At 43.7% G+C, this 21,712-nt stretch overlaps 1 protein-coding gene across 1 annotated transcript in view; it reads left to right on the top strand.

Moving 5' to 3' along the window:
* LOC140917643 (connector enhancer of kinase suppressor of ras 2-like) overlaps nt 1–21,712 on the top strand; it is a 463,215-nt gene that overhangs the window by 219,161 nt on the left and 222,342 nt on the right. Inside the window, exon 9 of the mRNA XM_073360900.1 lies at nt 18,909–18,977. Within this exon, the coding sequence (XP_073217001.1) occupies nt 18,909–18,977 (69 nt within the window). The remainder of the gene's footprint in view (nt 1–18,908; nt 18,978–21,712) is intronic.

Raw genomic sequence — 21,712 nt, 5'->3', positions numbered from 1 at the left:
AGTCCCCAGCTATGCTATATTGCTTGCCCTCATCACTTATGGATACTGGATACTCAGATATTATGGTGATAAGCATGTTGTAAAACTTGAATAGAAAGTCTAAATTAACAAGCAGTTAACTTTCTGTTTGCTGAAAAGCAAGTATGGCTTCCATATGCTGGCCAATTCCTTTAGTGATCACCCTTGTAATTTCCATTTTCACCTTAGATGGATAAAGTCACCCATTATTTTGCAGTATTAGCTTAAATTCTCAACATATACTATAGAGAATACTACAGATACTGAGGTAATGCTATTTTGTTATTTAAGGCAATTGGCAGGGTTATAAGTGATGACTGTAGTATCTTGAGTAGATCCTGTATCTCTTACAATGAGGCCAGCCTAAATGACACAAATACAAAGCCTTTTGTCATGAGAATTCATACTGAATGAAAACCACATGCATATGCACATACAAACTCTGGCAGGTGAATTTCACCACTACAATAATGGAGTTGAATATAATGAATTCTCTCATGTTTCTTAAGATTTAATGTTGCAAACAGTCTACAAAAGCACCCTGGATTATGTGGGGATGGGAACCACCTGAGTGCCTGTGAGCCACTAACTAATGAATAGGTAGATCATCAAGAGCTGTATAGAAGGATACCAGTTACTCTAGTTGGCAGCACATAGCTGATGGGCTAGGGGGGATAGAAAACAGCCAAAAGGAGTTAAGAGGGAGAGAATGAGATGGACTGATTAATTGGTGTAGTTTTGAAGACAGACAGGTGTTTCCCCATACCTGGCTAAGTCTGTCTTCTTCCTATCTGAATTCTAATTAGGCTGAAGCATAGGTGAGAAAATTACTCATTTCTTACTTCTTCACTGGGACTTTAGATCCTGCTTAAATGTTCAAGACCACTTTGATTCCTCATTTAGAGCTTATTGCATCATCCAGTGCTTATACTCCTTTTTTCAGTGAGTTGTATCTGTGTTGACCCCCAAGAAACTGGGGACACAAAACTTCTCTTTTCAGTTGCTTGTGTTCTGACCAGACTATCACAGGTTGGTTTTTATGGGTATTATATTTTGTGAGTCGTTTCTCTGAGTCTTTAGATATTGTGATACAGCATGGCCAGAGGGCAGCAGGAGAGTGTTTTGTTTTGTTTTTGTTTTGTTTTTTTGAAGGAGAAAAGAATTTTATTTGTGTAACGCTTACAAGAATCACCAAAAAGGATGAAGCAAAACTATGCAACAAAACAAAAGCAAACACAAGGTATAACACAGCAGCCTTCAGGAGGGAGAAGTGTTCAGGCTAGCCTGGGCCCAGAGCAGGGGCTTCCTCGACACTCGTGGTCTTCCACCCTCCTGAGTTACCTGGTGGCCTAGAGTGGGGGGGCTTCCTCGACACTCATGGTCTTCCACCCCCTCGAGTTACCTAGTGCCACGCCCAGTGTCACCAATCATTCCTCTCCTGAGAGTGCCCGACAAGATGGGCACGGCTGCGGGGTGACGGTTTAGGGGTGTGGGGGGACCTACACTCACATGTGATAGGATCCTTCCTAGGTGACAGTGATGATGGTATATACAGCGGCAACGGCTGGGGCTGGAGTCTCTCGCCCTTCCCCTCAATCAAAGGGTCAGATGGAGGGAACCGGACGGGGTCACCGAGCAGAGAACCTCGGACAGCGCCCACCGCTCCTCGAAGGCGCCAAGGGAGTCAGTGGACGCCGCCCAGAGGAACTCCACCCGGATACATGAATGTACTGAGGATTGGAAAACGGCCCTACAATCGCAGGACGCTTCATTAGCCAACCTCCCCTCTCTGGTTTTATAAATGGCTGTTTTAGCTAGGGCTAGGAGGAGGTTAACCAGGAGATCTCGCGATTTTGTGGGGCCACGGATGGGGAGTGTGTAGATAAAAAGATGAGGGGAAAAGTATAGCCAAAAGCGTAATAAAATATTTGTGAGGAGCCGGAAAAGGGGCTGTAGCCTGGCATACTCTATATATACGTGCGCCAGGGTTTCCCTCACGTTGCAAAAAGGGCAAGTTTCTGGGATGGGGGTGAACCACATCAAAAACACGCCCTTGCTCACAGCTCTGAAGGAGCCGCCAACTAATGTCCCCGACGGGCCTCGGGACCAAGGTGGAATACAGGCTGGCCCACCGGGATTGCTCACCCTCTAAAGGTGGCAGGAGGTCCCACCACTTTGTATCGGGGGGGAACACCAGGGTGTGGGCGTGAAGGGTGTGAAGCGTGAGTGTGTATAGATATTTCCGTGGCGCAGTTTGGAAGCTGACCGGCTGCAGTTCATGCAGCCGGCTCGCAGTGAAAGGGTGAGGGGTTTGTTGGGATCTACGGGGTAGGGGCCCAATTGAAAGGTCCAGCGGGCCTGGGGTAGAGGGTGGGCGGGGTGCGCGCTCACGCAGGGCTCGGTTGAGATAAGCCCGAGCAGCGGGCGTCAAGGCGGCCTTCACCTCCTGAAGTACGCGCCGGGGGGTATGAGGTCTGGAGAGCCCCATGCACCGAGCAAGCGTCAGGGGATCCAGCCTGTCTCCCCGGTTGTAGTCCAGGAGGTCTCCGACCCTCATGACTTTCTCCAGGACCAAACTCTGGCGCACCGAGCGGGACTCTGCCACCTGCACACGGAGCTGGGGGTTGAGTAGCAGAGGCTCCGCAAGGAGATCTGCTCCCACGGCGGCCGCCATGGACCTGGTCGTTGAAAACAGTTTCCAGGTCTGGAGGAGGTCCTGGTAGAAGACCGGCAGCCCGGAGAGGTCTCGCAGAAAACCTCTCGGACAGAGATAAAAGAGCTGCCGGTCGTATTGGAGCCCTTGGAAGCGGCGCAGGAAGGCGTGCGCCAGTATGTACCACGTCGAACTACCTGCACTATAAAGGAGCCTCTGCAGGGCCTGGAGGCGGAAGACACGGACCTGAGTGTGCAGACACTTCAGGCCCTGCCCTCTTTCCTTCAGGGGTAGATGAAGAACCCCAACAGGGGCCCAGTGCGTTCCTGACCAAAAGAACTCTAGAATCAATGTCCAGAGGTCGGTCAGGAAACCCGGGGCCGGGACCAGGGTGTTGAGCTGGTACCAGAGCTTGGACAGGACTAGTTGATCAAGCACCAGTGCTCTCCCTCGGAGGGAGAGACATCGGAGTAGCCTTGTCCATTTCCGGAGCCGCTGTATCACCCCGCCTTCTAAATTTTGCGGCGGAGAAGGGTGCGTGGCAGAGAGGTAAACACCTAGGTAGAGCAGTGGACCCACACTCCACTGAATGGTCTGAAGCGCGGGTGGGAGGGAGCTCACCCGCCGCCAGTCCCCCACCGCCAAGCCAGAGCTCTCGGGCGGAGGAGGCTGCCGAATAGATGGCCTGGCAAGCCTCCACCCTCGCCAAGTCGCCCGGGTCCTGGACCACGAGGAGCACGTCATCGGCGTATGCTGACAGAACCAGCCGCAGCTCCGGCTCCCGTAGCACCAACCCTGTCAACCTCCTTCGGAGGAGACAGAGGAAGGGCTCGATCGCCAGAGCGTACAGCTGGCCCAAGAGGGGGCACCCTTGCCGTACTCCTCGCCTGAAGCTGACCGGTTCGGTCAGGGTCCTGTTGAGCCTAACCAGACACTACGCGGAAGCGTACAGCACCCAGAGAAAACTCACAAACTGAGGTCCGAATCCAAACGCCTGCAGAGTGCCCAGGAGGTACCTATGGTCCACTCTATCGAACGCCTTCTCCTGATCAAGCGACAGGAGGGCGAACGACAGACCATCTCTACACCCGAGTTCCAAAAGGTCTCGGACTAGAAATAGGTTGTCAAAAATGCTGCCGCCCGAGTCAGTATAGGTCTGGTCTGGGTGGATCACGTCCGCCATCACAGACCCTAGCCACAGCGAAATTGCTTTCGCTACGCCCCCCCACCGCTACGGACGGTGGGGTGGCCGTGACGGTTGTAGTAGTGTTGGGGGGGGCACCGATGGATCGGGGGCAGTTCCGTGCCACACCCCCGTGCCTCTACAAACGCAGTTAAGACACAGTCAAACTCCCCCCACACGAGAGTACAGTTCAAAAGTTACTCAGTCTTATGGCCCCCTCCACGATGATTTGTAGCTTCCCTGGGCGATGTCTTTGTCAGCTGTCTTCTCTCCCGGGCTTTGTGGAGCATTCCAGAAATGCCAAGCAGATAAGAAGCGATTAATTACAGGTGCACAAAAACAGCAAACGGCTGGGTCTGGGGGCTTCCACTCCCCTCCTCCGGGGAGCGGGTCGGCAGTCCTCCCCCCCTCCTCCGGGGGTTGCAGCTGAAGCGGTTGCAGCTGAAGCAGTAGCAGCGTCCAAGGGCAGGCATGGGGGGGGGGGGGCTGGCAGGCAAGCTGGCAGCCGACCAGCACTCGAACAGCAGCAAAGAAAAACAGCAAAAAAAAACAAACCCCCGAAGAAAAAGCGTCTGGCCTGGTCGGGGGGTGGGGGGAACTAAAGCGGGGCAAAAAGCAAGGAAAGCCCAGGCCAGACAGCAGGAGAGTGTTAGAAGGGAGCCTTCTTCCCTGTAGAGGGAAGAAAGTTTGCTATAAATTAATTAAAGCACCTGAAGCCAATTAAAGCACCTAAAGCCAGTCACATGATAAAAACTCCCTGCTTCAATCGGACAAGAGGAGGAGTTGAAGCAGAGTGGATTGGTGTTGGAGCAGAGAGCAGTTTGGAGGGAAGCAGAGGAGAGTTTGGAGAAGTGCTGTGGTGGGCTAAGAAGACGAAGACCCTAGGTAAAGGGACACCTGGTTTGTGCAGAGGGAGGGCAGAAAGCCCCACAAGCTGAAGGGCAGGAGAGGGAAGTAGCCCGGGGAAGGAACCACTAGTTCTAGTGGTTTACTGCTATCCCTAGGACCCCTGGGCTGGGACCCGGAGTAGAGGGTGGGCCCAGGTCCCACCCTCTCCACTTCCCTCCTCTACGACACTAGTTGGGCAATTAATACCTCAGTTCAGGGGCAAGAAAACAGTGCCCTTAAACCCCTGCCCCCCCAAAAGAGAAAGTGCGAGACCCATCATAGTAGTGCCGGCAATTTGCCACACGGTATCCAGAAGCCATTCCTTTAAGAAACCCCACATCCAAGGCAATAGCAAAAGAACTACTCCAGGTTTTTGCCAGAGTGGGCATCCCTAAGGAGATCCTGACAGATCAAGGAACCCCTTTCATGTCAAAATTAATAAAAGACTTATGTACCCTACTCCGCATCCAGGCCATACAGACCTCAGTCTACCATCCACAAACAGATGGACTGGTCGAGCAGTTTAACCATACCCTTAAAAGTATGATCCAGAAGGTGGTATCTCAGGATGGAAAAGACTGGGATACCCTTCTACCGTATCTAATGTTTGCTATACGGGAAGTCCCCCAGGCGTCCACTGGTTTCTCTCCCTTTGAACTACTATACGGATGCCACCCATGTGGAATATTGCCAAGGAAGATTGGGAAGAACAACCCAACGCAGGAAAGAATGTCACTGAAGACGTGACACAGATGAGAGCGCGAATAACTCGAGTAACCCCTATGGTATGAGAACATATGGAAAAAGCACAAGAGGCCCAGCAAACATATTACAACCGTCGGGCGAAAGTACGGAGATTTCAGCCAGGGGAGCGGGTGATGGTGCTAGTGCCGACAGCGGAAAGCAAACTCCTGGCCAGCTGGCATGGACCATATGAGGTAGTGGAAGCCACTGGGGAGGTGGACTATAAGGTCAGACTACCAGACCGCCGAAGGCCAGAGCAAATCTACCACATCAACTTACTGAAGCCCTGGCGTGACTGAGAGACATGCCTAGTCATTCGGGGAGCTCCACTCCAGACAGATGACCCAAAGGGGAAGGTGAAGATATCTCCTGAGTTAACTCCAGAAAAACGAACAGAGGTCATTGATATGATCCAACGGAACCAGGACGTGTTCTATGCACAGCCAGGCCATACGACACTGGTCCAACATCATATTGTCACCAGGCCCGGAGTAAGGGTGATGATAAGACCGTACCTGGTACTGGAAGCTAAAAGGGAAGAAATTAGGACAGATGTGAAGAAGATTCTGGAACTTGGGGTTATTGAAGAATCCCAGAGACAGTGGTCCAGCCCTATCGTCCTAGTCCCCAAGCCTGACGGCACCCTGAGGTTTTGCAGCAACTTCCGGAAGTTGAGTGAAGTATCCCAATTCGATGCCTATCCGATACCACGCATTGATGAGCTAGTTGATCAGTTCGGCAAGGCCCGATACCTAACCACCCTGGACCTGACCAAAGGATATTGGCAAATTCCCCTGGCTGAGAATGCTAAGGAAAAGACTGCCTTCTCTACACCCGATGGCCTGTTCCAATACACTGTCCTCCCTTTGGACTCCATGGGGCTCCTGCAACATTCCAACGACTTATGGACAAATTGCTGTGACCCCATGCCAAGTATGCTGCCGCCTATCTAGATGACATAGTGATCCATAGCCCTGACTGGGAAACGCACCTAGGAAAAGTAGAAGCGGTGCTAAATGCCCCGCGGAAGGCCAGCCTCACTGCCAACCCTCTCAAGTGTGTGATAGGACAGCTGAGGCCAGATACCTCGGGTATGTAGTAGGGAGAGGTTTGGTGAAACCCCAGTGGAATAAAGTGGAGGCAATACTAGGTTGGCCTCGACCAGTCTGCAAAAAGCAGGTCAGAGCATTTCTAGGGATAGTAGGATACTATCGGAGATTCATCCCTCATTTTGCCACAAGAGCAGGGCCATTGACTGATTTTATAAAGGCTTAGGGCCCCGAGATAGTAGAGTGGACTGATGCAGCAGAAGGAGCATTTGTAGATTTAAGGACAGCCCTTTGCTGCCATCCAATACTCATAGTCCCAGACTTCGAGAAGGAATTCATCCTACAAACAGATGCCTCAGAGGTAGGGCTAGGAGCCGTCCTTTCGCAGATGGTAGGCAAGGAGGAACACCCTATCTTGTACCTCAGCCGGAAACTCCTCTCCCGAGAACAAAAGTATGCCGTCGTTGAAAAGGAATGTCTGGCGGTAAAATGGGCTATGGAGACTCTCCGCTACTGCCTACTGGGATGGCAGTTTACCCTCGTGACAGACCACGCCCCGCTCCAGTGGATGCACAGAAACAAGAAGAACGCAAGAGTGACTAGGTGGTTCCTATCCCTGCAGCCCTTCCATTTCCACATACAGCATAGGGCCGGAAGCCAACACGGCAACGCTGATGGCCTATCACGACAGCACTGCCTCTCGTCCCAAGTAGCCCAACCCCATAGTGTTGAGCGGGGGTAGGGGGGCGGAATATGTGATACAGCATGGCCAGGGGGCAGCAGGAGAGTGTTAGAAGGGAGCCTTATTCCCTGTAGAGGGAAGAAAGTTTGCTATAAATTAATTAAAGCACCTGAAGCCAGTCACATGATAAAAACTCCCTGCTTCAATCAGACAAGAGGAGAAGTTGAAGCAGAGTGAATTGGTGTTGGAGCACAGAGCAGTTTGGAGGAGTTGAAGCAGAGGAGAGTTTGGAGAAGTGCTGTGGTGGGCTAAGAAGACCAAGACCCTGGGTAAAGGGACACCTGGTTTGTGCAGAGGGAGGGCAGGAAGCCCCACAAGCTGAAGGGCAGGAGAGGGAAGTAGCCCAGGGGAAGGAACCACTAGTTCTAGTGGTTTACCGCTATCCCTAGGGGCCCTGAGCTGGGACCCGGAGTAGGGGGTGGGCCCAGGTCCCTCTCTCCCCACTCCCCTCCTCTAGGACACGAGTGGGGCAGTTAATACCCCAGTTCAGGGGCAAGAAACGGTGCCCTGAAACACACACCCTCCCAAACCCCCCAAGAAGAGAGAGCGCAAGACCCATTATAGTAGTGCCGGCAATTTGCCACAATATATATCGGGGTGTGTGTGCACGTGTCATAAATATAAAGGGAAGGGTAAACCCCTTTGAAATCCCTCCTGGCCAGGGGAAAGCTCCTCTCACCTGTAAAGGGTTAAGAAGCTAAAGGTAACCTTGCTGGCACCTGACCAAAATGACCAACGAGGAGACAAGATACTTTCAAAAGCTGGGAGGAGGGAGAGAAACAAAGGGTCTGTGTCTGTCTATATGCTGGTCTTTACCGGGGATAGACCAGGAATGGAGTCTTAGAACTTTTAGTAAGTAATCTAGCTAGGTATGTGTTAGATTATGATTTCTTTAAATGGCTGAGAAAAGAATTGTGCTGAATAGAATAACTATTTCTGTCTGTGTATCTTTTTTGTAACTTAAGGTTTTGCCTAGAGGGGTTCTCTATGTTTTTGAATCTAATTACCCTGTAAGATATCTACCATCCTGATTTTACAGGGGGGATTTCTTTATTTCTATTTACTTCTATTTTTATTAAAAGTCTTCTTGTAAGAAACTGAATGTTTTTTCATTGTTCTCAGATCCAAGGGTTTGGGTCTGTGATCACCTATGCAAATTGGTGAGGCTTTTTATCCAACATTTCCCAGGAAAGGGGGGGTGCAAGTGTTGGGAGGATTGTTCATTGTTCTTAAGATCCAAGGGTCTGGGTCTGTAGTCACCTAGGCAAATTGGTGAGGCTTTTTACCAAACCTTGTCCAGGACGTGGGGTGCAAGGTTTTGGGAAGTATTTTGGGGGGAAGGACGCGTCCAAACAGCTCTTCCCCAGTAACCAGTATTAGTTTGGTGGTGGTAGCGGCCAGTCCAAGGACAACGGGTGGAATATTTTGTACCTTGGGGAAGTTTTGACCTAAGCTGGTGAAGATAAGCTTAGGAGGTTTTTCATGCAGGTCCCCACATCTGTACCCTAGAGTTCAGAGTGGGGGAGGAACCTTGACAGCACGCGTGTGGTTTAAGACCTTAATCTTGTAAAGAGCTCTCCCCAGACAGATCCATTTACCTATGCAAAGCTCTCTGCAAGTTCAGGGCCTAAAATTTTAGTGGAGCTGCTTAGATACTACGGCGATGTTCCATCTAGATTACTGATGGATACATAGAGAAGAGGATTTGGTTAGGTTTGCATCATTGTTGTCTTCAAATAATACAGAAGTTATTAGACCTCAAATAATAGAGCAAGCATATCAATAAACCCTTCCAGCTGGGTTACTTTATTCACCTTTCTCTCCCTTTTTTTTAATGCTTCTGCTTTATTTTTGGTGGCAGGTTTCCCTCTCTCTGCTGGATCTGCCTCTTTAATTGAAATTGAAACTTGTTCATAGAGAAGAACCACTTAGCAAACCATGGTGGTGTGTCTTTCCTGAGGGTTGGAATATGTTGTATACCCTCTTCCCATTTGAAAAACTCTATATTTTTTTAATAAGTTTAACCATTAAACTACTACATTCATTTCAATGTTCTGTGCTCTAAGAAACATTTTGTTTGGAGCTTTTCATAGGATTTTCCCTTGATGAAACTTGATGTACTAAAATCTATCACTATGCCGGCATGAGTAGTCACATATCATCTGTATTCACCTAGGTAGAAAAATTAGTACAAATTGTAGTTATTAACTAATGTTGTAGAAGAAAGCCGTACATACAGCAACCTGAGCTGTAAGATGTGAAATATCTTGGTAAATTATCTAATGTTTACCATCCAAGTCCAAAATGATGGGAGAAAATCTCTGATACGTGCTGCTGCTTCATCTTCAAGTGAGGCACATCCTTTAAGAAAGAGAAGTTTAGGAGCAAACTAACCTTTGTATAAAGCACATTGCTGTCTCTTGGGGAACTGTAGCTTAAAGTGCAGGCTTTTGCAAAGCGATGCCAACAAGCTTTCACTGTCTTCATTAGCTTTTAATGTTTTGGGAGACAAATCCATGAGGAAGATGGAGGTAGATGTAAAAGAAGCACGAAGATGGAGATTTCACAGTTAAGGGAGATTTTTGGGGGGTGTTATTTTTCAGCATAGAAATAAAAGGAACATTTTCACTGGAAATGTATCTAGTTCACAACAGTTGTTTCTGTATTTTTATGTAAAACCACGTTAATGTGCATCCCATTGTACAGTCAAGAAATTAATAGCATCAGGCCAATTTCAGTCTTCCTTGGATGGTTCATAAAACATTTAGGAAGTATTTTTAAATTTTTTAGGAGGAACATGTATAGCTAGCTATGCAGAGATGACACAGTTGTACTTTTTAGTACAGAAGGTCAAAATGATCTTTTTATTTTCAGTAAACATTATATTTAATAATATGACTATCAACCGCCTAAGGGAGAAGAATTATTTACAGCAAGGTGCTTGATTGAGGTGTGAAAAGCTGAAAGAATTTGTAATACTTTGAGTAATGAAGTAAGAAGGCTGAAGGTTGCTATCACAGTCATTTTGAAAAATAATTTGGTAACCTCTCTGGACATAGTCAGGAATGCAGGGTAAATGAGGAATTAGTGTGCAAGAGTTTTCTATGCCTGCTGTTTTCATTCTGCTTGATGAGCAAGAATTCTTGTGATTGAATTAGAACACACCCTTCTTTCCTTCCCCTGAAGTTTCCCTCTTCTGTGTCCTTGAAGATCCCCTTTTCCAAACCCCTAAAGATTCTGATTCCCTCTCTTTCTCCTCTTAGTCCCATGAGCTCCTCACCTCTGTTTTTCTTCCCTGCCTTTCAAAAGTCTAGTTCACCTCTGTGTGCCCACAGAAGGGGAAAGAGACTGGTGTGCAAGAACAGAAGATGGACACGGAAGTTGGGTGGTTCAGAGGGGAATTCATAGGAAAGACACAACTGCATTGGAGACACAGAAGAAGAAGTTATAGTGATAAGATCATTAGAGTACTTAACTTGGTGCGCATACCATACAGTTATGTTTTCTTTAGTTTAAAATATAGTGTAATATGGTGTAATGAACTAAAGTGGTTAATGGGCTTTATTTGGGAGTGCAGGAGGTATTGGAGGACATGAGCACCTGGGCATGGAAAGAGAATGAACAGCAGTGCAATGGAGGAGTTGAATAGAGGAAAAGCAAGGGATGGGGCAGAGATGGAGTGAGGATAGTGAGGGAAGGGTGTGAGCAGGGTGAAGGAAAGTGAGAGGCAGATGGAGAATAAGGGAGGTAGGAATTGGGAGAGAAAGAAAAGAAAGCTGTGAAAGAGGCACTTGTTTGAGTCCAAGAAGAGAACAGCCAAGAACAGATCTATTCTGATATTAGGAGGCTGATGTCAATATCAAAAGGTTGATTCCTGCCTCTGATCAGCCTACGATGTCTGCCTCCATCGCTCACTTTCAAAAAAGTACCTTTGTGTTTCTCCCACACTGGCGCTCACCTTTGGAAGAAGTTCCCCATAATCATCCACAAAACTAATTCACTATCCTCCTTCAAAACTCTCCTTTGCCATGAGGCCTACAAAATGCTTGACAACAGGTAGGCTGTTGGTGTCTGGAGTCCACCACCTAGCATACTGCCCAGTATTGTTTCAGTGTTCTCTTGTACTCTCACGTTGTTTGTCTGTATCCATTTGTTGTCTCTTGTCATCTACTTAGGCTGTAAATTCTTTGGGGCAGGGAGAAAAGGAGTACTTGTGGCACCTTAGAGACTAAAAAATTTATTTGAGCATAAGCTTTCGTGAGCTACAGCTCACTTCATTGGATGCATTCAGTGGATAATACAGTGAGGAGATTTATATACATAGAGAACATGAAACAATGGGTGTTACCATACAGACTGTAACCAGAGTGATCACTTAAGGTGAGCTATTACTAGCAGGAGAGCGGGGGCAGTGGGGCCGGGGGAGGAACCTTTTGTGGTGATAATCAAGGTGGGCCATTTCCAGCAGTTGACAAGAACGTCTGAGGAACAGTGGGGAGTGGGAGAGGGGGATAAACATGGGGAAATAGTTTTACTTTGTGCAATGACCCATCCACTCCCAGTCTCTATTCAAGCCTAAGTTAATTGTATCCAGTTTGCAAATTATTCCAATTCAGCAATCTCTCGTTGGAGTCTGTTTTTGAAGTTTTTTTGTTGAAGAATTGCCAATTTTAGGTCTGTAATCGAGTGACCAGAGAGATTGAAGTGTTCTCCAACTGGTTTTTGAATGTTATAATCCTTGACGTCTGATTTGTGTCCATTTATTCTTTTACTTAGAGACTGTCCAGTTTGGCCAATGTACATGGCAGGGGGGCATTGCTGGCACATGATGGCATATATCGCATTGATAGATGTGCAGGTGAACGAGCCTCTGATAGTGTGGCTGATGTGATTAGGCCCTATGATGGTGTCCCCTGAATAGGTATGTGGACACAGTTGGCAATGGGCTTTGTTGCAAGGATAGGTTCCTGGGTTAGTGGTTCTGTTGTGTGGTGTGTGGTTGCTGGTGAGTATTTGCTTCAGGTTGGGGGGCTGTCTGTAGGCAAGGACTGGCCTGTCTCCCAAGATCTGTGAGAGTGATGAGTCGTCCTTCAGGATAGGTTGTAAATCCTTGATGATGCGTTGGAGAGGTTTTAGTTGGGGGCTGAAGGTGACGGCTAGTGGCGTTCTGTTATTTTCTTTGTTGGGCCTGTCCTGTAGTAGGTAACTTCTGGGTACTCTTCTGGCTCTGTCAGTCTGTTTCTTCACTTCAGCAGGTGGGTATTGTAGTTGTAAGAATGCTTGATAGAGATCTTGTAGGTGTTTGCCTCTGTCTGAGGGGTTGGAGCAAATGCAGGGACTATCTTTTTGTTCTGTGATTGTACTGCGCCTCACACAATAGAGTCCTGGTCCAGGCCTAGGCTCCTAGGCAGTATGGTAATACAAATAATACCTAATAATTATGCTGAAATCAAAACAAACACAAGCTATACAGGGTTTTCTTGGCCATAATATAGACCATTAAGCTTATCCCAGGCCCAACTTGCTTTTCATTGTGGAAAAGGCAGAATAAACTGACTTTGTGTAAGAGAACTATGTGAGGTTTTGGGGGATATAATACATACCCCAGTGTGTAAACAGAGCCTGGGTTAACTCAGCAGTCCTCTGCTGCCACTTCTGCATCCCCTGTTATGAAATGGGGGCTATGATACCTCTGTGCTATCTATATAGAGGATTAGTGGACATTTGGATATACATAATCATGTACGCAGCAGCCCTTCATGGAACTCCTGTGAAATACCTCTCCTCACTGGCCATTGCAACTGGAATGAAACTCAATTCCATTGTGTACAGTGGCTGTGGATTTCCCCTGCAAGCCTGCTGTTCAGCCACCTGCTCCCAATGTAGCCCTTATTATGATGGATGAATTTTCAACCTATGTGCCTAACACATGTGTGAGCTAGCACTCGTAAGCCCTAGCGATGCAGCCAAGGTGGATAAGTGGAGAAATAGGACTGTTCCTAGTGCTGTTCAGCTGAAATCATCAGACTTCTCATTTCTGTAGTTTGGGCCATGGCCTGTACCAGTGTATACTTCTAATGTGGCAAATGTCCTAATTCACATAAAATATTTGATATTTCTCCTATTGTTCTGATGCAGTTCCTTTCTCTGATTTATTTTCAGTTAATTCAGTGCATCTGTATGTATTGTTTCACTGTTGTTTCAATATGATCATTCAAGTCAGTGGTTTCTAGTCAAGTATTGTACTGACTTAAAAAAAATCCCTCGTTAGTTAAAATTCCTCAGTGATCCTGTTCTTTCATGTTTCTTTATTCTTTATGACTTGGTGTTTGGTTTGTGAAGCTTGGATCAGATTTTTTGTTTTTTTTTAAAAAGAGTCTGCCTTTCCGAGTTTAAGCTGCGAACCAATTTTCTGTGTCTTCTGGTTTATGATAAACATAATAGCACTGAGATGGCTTCTCAAAGCGTTTCCTGTTAGTGATATGCTGTTGGTGGCTGAATGTAGTGCACATTGTCTTTCATGTTCAGAAACTAACTTTGTAGTGAATGAAAAGAAATCATTTGTATATTTCCTTATTAAAGATTTTTTAACAAAAATATACTTTTGAAGGGGAAAAGTGTTTCTGATTAAACAAGGCACAAGCTCTTTAAAAAGAAAAATTGTCAGTAGACCAAGTGAAAACCATAAATATTTTAGAGGCTAATTTCCAATTTGCAAACTGCTGTGTTGCTAGCATAAGGAAGCAGGACACCACTAAGAGTTAGTTCTTTATTTCTGCTAAAAAATGTTTCATGAAATAAAGCAATTTCAAAGACCTTTATTCCCATCATTTCAGTAAATTGATTTATCATCCCTTTTGAAGGGATCATTGACCCCAAAGCCACAATTTAATTTTAAAAGATAATAAATAACTCGGCTTTTTCAAAGTCAGAAAAAGAACTTAAAAGGAACAAGAGCCAAATCTTAACTTTTACAGCTAATGTTAATTGAAATCTAACAAATTGGGAACAACAGTATTTCTGTCTCTTCCATATCCACCTCCTATTCATTGTGGGTGTAGCAATTTAATGCACAATGACTTTATGGTCTAGAAATGGAGATGAAATACCCTGTATCTGCAAATGTCCTAAAAGCTCTTACGAGTGACCCAATAAGTAGACTAATAATACTGTTACCCATTTTGATTTGAGTAGTTAGCCAAAATCCAGGATCTAGCACAATGGTTCTCAGCCAGGGGTACGTGTACCTCTGGGGGCATGCAGAGATCTTCCAAAGGGTATTTTAACTCATTTAGATATTTGCCTTGTTTTACAACAGGCTACATAAAAAGCACTAGCGAAGTCAGTACAAGCTAAAATTTCATACAGACAATGACTTGTTTATGCTGCTCTATATCAGCATGTGGCCCATCAGGGTAATCCACTGGCGGCCCACGAGACAGTTTGTTTACATTGACCGTCCGCAGGCACGGCTGCCTGCAGTTTCCAGTGGCTGCGATTCGCCGTTCCTGGCCAATGGGAGCTGTGGGAAGCGGTGCGGGCCGCAGGGATGTGCGGGCCACAGGGACATGCAAAAGCTCTCTCGCCTAGCAATTTGTTAGGGTCATGCTACCCAGGGCTTCTCTGGCTGCATCTCAGGCTTTGCTCCTGTCTGTGTGCTTTCGTGGTGCTTCTGCCTCTTTTCTCTCTTACTCACAGCTTCAGTCAAATCAGTCCTCTTCTCTTGCTTTTACATTCAGTCCACAGTAAAACCCTTCCATCCATACAGTTCAGATTCCTGAGCGGCCTTGCATACCGTCTGTGTTTTGGGTGGTGGCTCTTATTGTTTCAGCTATCTTTAAACAAAGTGTAATTTAATTATTTTCTTGGGCTTGTCTTCACTACCGGTTTAAGTTGACCTAAGTTACACTACTCAAGCTACATGAATAATGTAGCTGGAGTCAACGTAGCTTAGGTCAACCTACCCCAGTGTCTTCACTGCACTGCATCAAGGGGAGACGCTCTCTGGTCGACTTCCCTTACTCTTTTTGGAGAGGTGGAGTATCAGGGTCGACCGGAGAGCACTCTGCCGTTGATTTAGTGGGCCTTCACTAGACCTGCTTAATTGACCCCAGCTTCATCGATTGCAGCAGTGTCAATCTCCCTGTAGTGAAGAATAGCCCCTCATTTTGCCTGAATGGCAGGTGCCTGTTGTATCCACCAGCTCTAGCAAGTTTTTTCCAAACCCTCAACATAACAAGATATAGAAACTGGGATAGTTGAGTACTCCAAGTAATTACTAGATAATGCCTGCCTAGAGATGGATTACATTTTGCCTCAGCATTCAGAAAGTGGGAAGACTGGTGGCCCAGCAGTTAGTGCAGTAAGAAATCATGGTATTCTCTCCTTGGCTGCTATCAACTTGGTATACAAGTTTTTGGTCAAATTTGCTTACAGCCTTTTTCTGTCACCCTTATTAACTCATTGAGTGGCTTCTCGTTCCTTTAGTAGTCCCACTGAAACCAGTGCAACTACATACCGAATAAGCTACTGCTCAGTGTAAGATGCAGAATAAACTCTCTTTCCATTCCACATTTGTAAAATAGAAATATTTACCTACATCTCTCTCAGGATGTTGTGACCTTAATCCAATAATACTATAAAGTGTTTTAGATCTGAAATATTATATACTAGTGAAAAACAGAAGTCTTAATAAAAACCATAAACTTGTTCTGTCAGTATTTTAACAGTGGGCTCCCATAAATATATCTTCTTTTAGTTTGTCTTTAACCTTGTTTAGCCAGCTGTGCATGTGGCTGCAGAGAGGAAGTGTGAAGGACTGGGATATTAATTCATTTGTATTCCTACTTAAATCATTTTCTTATAACTACAACCAAAAAAGGAAATACACCATATGACACTCTCTTATTAAGTACACTTCCCTTAAATGATTATTCTTCACTCCTGAAAATTATATCAAGTGTTTTATCAAAAATAACCGTCATAATAATTGCTCATGCCTGTAACTCCCTTGACTGATGAATGGAAATGTCTTTTGTTTATTCACAATAAAAATATAGATTTGATCAGCTTTCGCCACACCCTGCAGTAACACTGAAAAGGTGGCCATAGACAGCAATTTTTTAATCCATGTGCTGAATATGTCACTTAAACCATACAATGTCTACCTTAGTTAGTATGTTTAGTTCACAAGAATTTTACTGAGAAAGCCTGTTATGCCTTCCGGTGACATTAGATCAAAGGCCAGCTTTCTCAGGGAGAAAGGATTGGGATTTCAGTGATGTTTGAAACTCTGTATAAATTATGGATTTTCACATTTTCTGAACTCTTGGCTGCTATATACCATTACTCTCACTGAGGTCCAAGAGCATGTGACTGTCAACACCTGAAGCATGCAATGGTAAGGAGGGTATGGTAAAATAGGGCAATTTTAAATTGTTGAATGCCAATTAATTTTATTTTAAAAATACTGAAAATTTAGCAAAGCAAGGAATGGTAAGCCAGCTCTTACTAATTGTTTCTCTAACTGCCAACTCAGGGGTGTGACTCCTAGTATTTTAGTGATGGGTTCTTTTCTGTTCCTGTTCCACCTCCTGGGACATCATGATTGAGATCAAGAAAAATAATTACAATTAACAGCCCTGGCTATTTTAGTATTAAAGAAAGAAAAAGAAAATGTTAAAAAAAACACAACACAAATGACAAACTGCTTACTTCCATTACAATGTCTTCTGTACATCTCTCTGTGCAGAGCTTTTTAACAGGGTTTATACTTCTGAGAGTGGGCCTGCATTTGCTGGGGCACTTTTCTTTTGTTAAATGGAGACCAAGGTCTTATTTCCCAAAATTATTGGGAAGCCAGTCTTAGCCTGTCCCTTAGATAACTTAAAATATTTATGAATGGGCAAAATACTTTTGTTTAAGGAAAGGTGGCTCTTGTTGGTTATTTACAAGAACAACCAGACAGTTTATAATTCGGCAAAGCTATTTAATTAAATTCTATGAAATGGAAGAAAATATCTAAATCAATAACTTGGAAGAAGCCATTCGCCATTTAAGGAGCTGTCTTAAAACAGGCCAATTAAGGAATATTAAGAATTTTTAATCAAATTAGTTAATTTACCAATATTTAACTTTCTATCATCTCTCCAAGAATACATGCTCTAATCATTTGGTGATTAACAGGAGATTAACATATTTTAAGTTAATTTTATTTCAATATTCCCATAAAATTATTACAAGAGCTTTTAAATCTAATCTTTAAACATTTTACTATTTACATAGGAATGATATTAGGAGCTCTATTAGGAATTGTGTGTTTATAGAACGTCTTTGCAAGTATGCGTTTCATAAAGGTATTTGCCATTTCAACATTTAAGAAATAAAAGGTTTAAAACATTTCCAACTACACGTGTCCTCAGCGCTTTTCTGAATGAAGTTTTTAGAGTTATTATACGTTATTATTTCAACAAGGATATTCCTAGTGTTTTTTAGTAGGTTTACTGAGAAGTTTTTCTGGGAAAGTGAAAAAAGCTCACTTTACTTCTAGATTTACTGCTCTGATAACACAACACTACATTCCTTTTCATAATCAGGGCTCTTCTGAAAATAGCCCATCCCACCTCTTTGTTTTAATTTATGTATTTAATTCAGAAGATCTGGCTCACAACATGCTGGTTTTCTTTGTAGTTTTAGTCTAGTTTTAATGGTAGAATTAATCTTGTTTCTGTTTTAGGCCCTGATTCAGTAAAGCTCTTACACGGGTGCTCAAGTCCCTCATTATTTCTCAGAGGACTGAGGCACATACTTAGAACTCACTGGAGTCCCAGTGCTCTGTCCAATCCAGAGCCTGAGTCTATATTTGCTTTATTGTAAACTGCTGGGTTACACTGAAATAAAGATTATCGTCCAGCCCAAAGCAACCAAAGTTATGACAATTAAGGATATTTCATCTTGAAGGTCTAGACTGAAGTAGATGAACTGCTCTTAAATAAGTTTAAGAAAATCACCTATCAAGGCCATTATCCATCACTGAAGAACAGAGTCAAACGCTCGAAGGATACCTCTAATTTCAAATCACCCTTGTCAAATGAAAGGGGCAAATTTATTGATATTTCAGGTTTCATACTGGCTGCAAACCTAAAATTTCAATGGATTGTTTATTTGGCTAGTTGCTTTGTTTTCTTGGCTATATTTCTGGTGCTCTCCAACATTTTTGGATAACTATTGATTTAACAATGCAAGACCTCAGCTGTACCTGCTGGTGCCTGGCACCTTCCATTCAGCTGTGTGCACTCGTACCCATAGAGTTTGGGCTGCTTGACACCCTAATCTCATATTTGCAAGAACGGTAATACAGCTACAAGTTAAATTGCATGGGAGGTGGGCAAAAGAGTGCACCAGGGCTCAGTGGAGAAGATGATCACTAATGCAGGGATAGGGAATCTAAAGTACCCAGTCACAATACTAATATGTATACTGTGGTTGGGAAAGGTAACACAGCATCTTATAAATACAATTTACTATTGTTATTAGAACTGAGTTTCCTTGGGTAGGGCCTATTGTCTTTTTTTCCCTACTAGTTCTTGGTCCTTCACAGTTGCCAAATTAACTGTTATCTCTTGGCTTTAGTCTCCTGCAGACCAGTGTAAGAAGATCCATGCAGGGGATGAGGTGATCCAGGTCAATCATCAAACTGTGGTGAGTACTTAGTAGATACTGCGGTGTGGGTTTGTTCTGTTCCCAGCACTATGAAAAATATTCCACTTAGTGGTTAGCTTTGTGCAATCTAAATTATTTATGCATTTAAAAAAGTTGAAAGAGTAAAAGTTATCCAGAAAATATTAAAGCTATGGTCTGATTGATTGATCAACTGCTCTTCTAGGTATTGAGATAAATTTGTATATTTCTGTATTTGCTGTATGCTGTCATATTATATAAGGAGATCCAGAAACATATTATCTATAAATATATTCATTGCAAAAACTCTAATTCTTACACTTTGGTTTTCATAATAAATAAATCCACTAATTTAATACAACTATTTAAAAATGGAGTTTAAATTGTTTATAATCTAGAATTTATACTCAAAATACAGAAGTACTATAAAAGTGAGAAAGTGAATAATCTCTTCCACAGGAGCCAGTGACCAGCAGCTGGCTAAATAACTAACTCAAAAACATCTTCAAAACAAAGCTTTGATTATTCACTCAAGCAGAGAAAAGAGATAAAACACCAAAAGGCCTGTACACCAAGTTCTTACATAAACTTTAGTCTTTCTTTGCAAGTTTTGGGTGAATTCTACTGAGCTCAGACTGGGAGAGTCAGAAAGCCCTTCTGGCATTCTTGGTCTATCAGAAACTCATCTCCAGCTACTGCTGCCCATTCAACCTCCAATCCTCCCTAAGTTGGCATTTTAGGGTTTTAGTATCCCCTTTGATCCTAGATTTGGGCCTGGGAAGAATAAACCTTGCTAGCCTAGCTGGAGCCAGGCAGGTGGCTATTCCCCAATTAATAGCTTCTCCAGTGTTTCCTCAAGGAACCTTGATATCATGTGTGTTAGTACCTGATTTGTCACTGTTTCATATTTCTGTTTTTCCCTTTAACAATCTCCTTTGATTTAACTCCTTGCAGCCAGGCAGGATAATATTAAGCTGGTAACCTGGGGTGCATATGATATTTATAAAAATAGACATAACTCCCTCATTCTTACCAGAGGTTAATTGAGTTAGTGCTGCAAATGGCTGCTGGAGTCAGACAACCATCTGCTCTAGGGTTTCCAAGGTTGGCAATTATATGGGTATGGCCTAATATTGCCTAGTTAAATTAACTATCCCACCTCTGCCGTTGACTTGCTGAATGACCCAGTGCAAGTCACTGCACCTCTATGTTCCCCATTAGTAAAATAAAGATGCTATTTCTCCACCTTTGTAAAGTTTGTTGAGATCTACAGAATAAAAAGTGCTATATATGTGTTGAGTGTTACTTTTTATTATTAAAAAGTCATAAAATGACCCTGATGTCATGGTGACTCTAGATTGCCTTTGTCTGGGTTTGACTACAGTACATACAGGATGTGTAATAGAGCAAAGTTAACATTGCTGTTGGTACCTTAACTTTTGCATTTCCTGCATTTTTATGATTGTAACTGAGCAACCTTAACATTGCAGTAACTCAGTTGTATGTCTTTAGTTAAGTTCAATACATAGATTTCTAATTAGTTAGAACAGCTCATTCCAGTAAATGGGAAGCAGTCTCCAGAAATATCAAAGCCTTCTGTCAAGTACAGTTTGAACAGCTCAAGCTTAATTTTACTAATTAATTCACCATCCCCATTTAGGGAAATTCACTAACCATAAATTGGTATAGTTTGGAGTGTTCTCCAGATATGGTATTTTCCTTCCTAATTGGTGGTTGTTACCCTTCATTAACAGATCTGTTTGAGCTTCAGCGTAATGATTTTTTGTGGTGTTCCCTCACTGTATTTCCCTACACAGCCAGTCTTTTGTTCCAGTTTAATTTCTGTTCAAATCATCAAAATATGGGTAGCATCCAACTTCTGTTCCAGCCTGATAAGGGCCAAATATGGAGATTCTAGTAAGATCTCCCCATGCTGATTGTTAGTATAGCGTGTCATTCCAGAGACTCTTGCCTTCGGAGTCTGTGTCACCAATGTCTCTTTTGATATCATTCTGCAGTTGCCCAAATTTGAATTTCCGTGGGTGCCTATTACAAGAGAGGTGAAGTCAGTCTAAAGAACTAATTTTGCACTGCTTTAAGTTACTTAATATACTGGGAAAGGTTTAATCTTCTGTCTTTCATCACTTCACGTTCCAATAATAGCTTAACATTTTTAATAAGCAAATATATTTGGAACAACAAAACTCCACTAAAGATTTTCAATTCAAGACCCTGCTGTCCAGGATAAGTTGTATTATATGGAGCAGTCACACACATCTACCAACAAGCATACACTGCCTTCCACATTGATTTATATTTTAAAATACAAAAAAGTTCCAGTTTTACTGTAAAATAGATATTGAATCCGGAAAAGATGGTCTCTCTCAGGGCTGATGATATTGCAGTGAGTGTTTAGCAGTGTGTATTGTGCCTGTTTCCTGGATAATACAATGGGTCTCTGTTTTCTAATTCTTTAATGAATGCTATAGTTAATCATTTCATTCTTTCAATGGATACTAATAAACAAAAGGAATGATAACCAATGGAGTGATGTGAAACAATGTGCACAGCAAAATCTCAGTACAATTTATTTAGTAACTAAATATAGACAGCTAAAATCGTATTCTCTTACTCTGTGCTTCACTGATGTGGAATGGATGATAGTCTTAGGTCATCTCTAAACTAGGATCATTTTTGCTAAAACAGCACTGTAAGTCTGTGTCCATACTTTTATTTTTATTTTTACATTTTATTTT

Source organism: Lepidochelys kempii, chromosome 9 (genome assembly GCF_965140265.1).
Source record: "Lepidochelys kempii isolate rLepKem1 chromosome 9, rLepKem1.hap2, whole genome shotgun sequence".
In the NCBI taxonomy this organism is placed as follows: domain Eukaryota; kingdom Metazoa; phylum Chordata; order Testudines; family Cheloniidae; genus Lepidochelys; species Lepidochelys kempii.
Note: the sequence above shows the minus strand (reverse complement) of the source record. Positions and strands in the feature narration are given on the sequence as shown.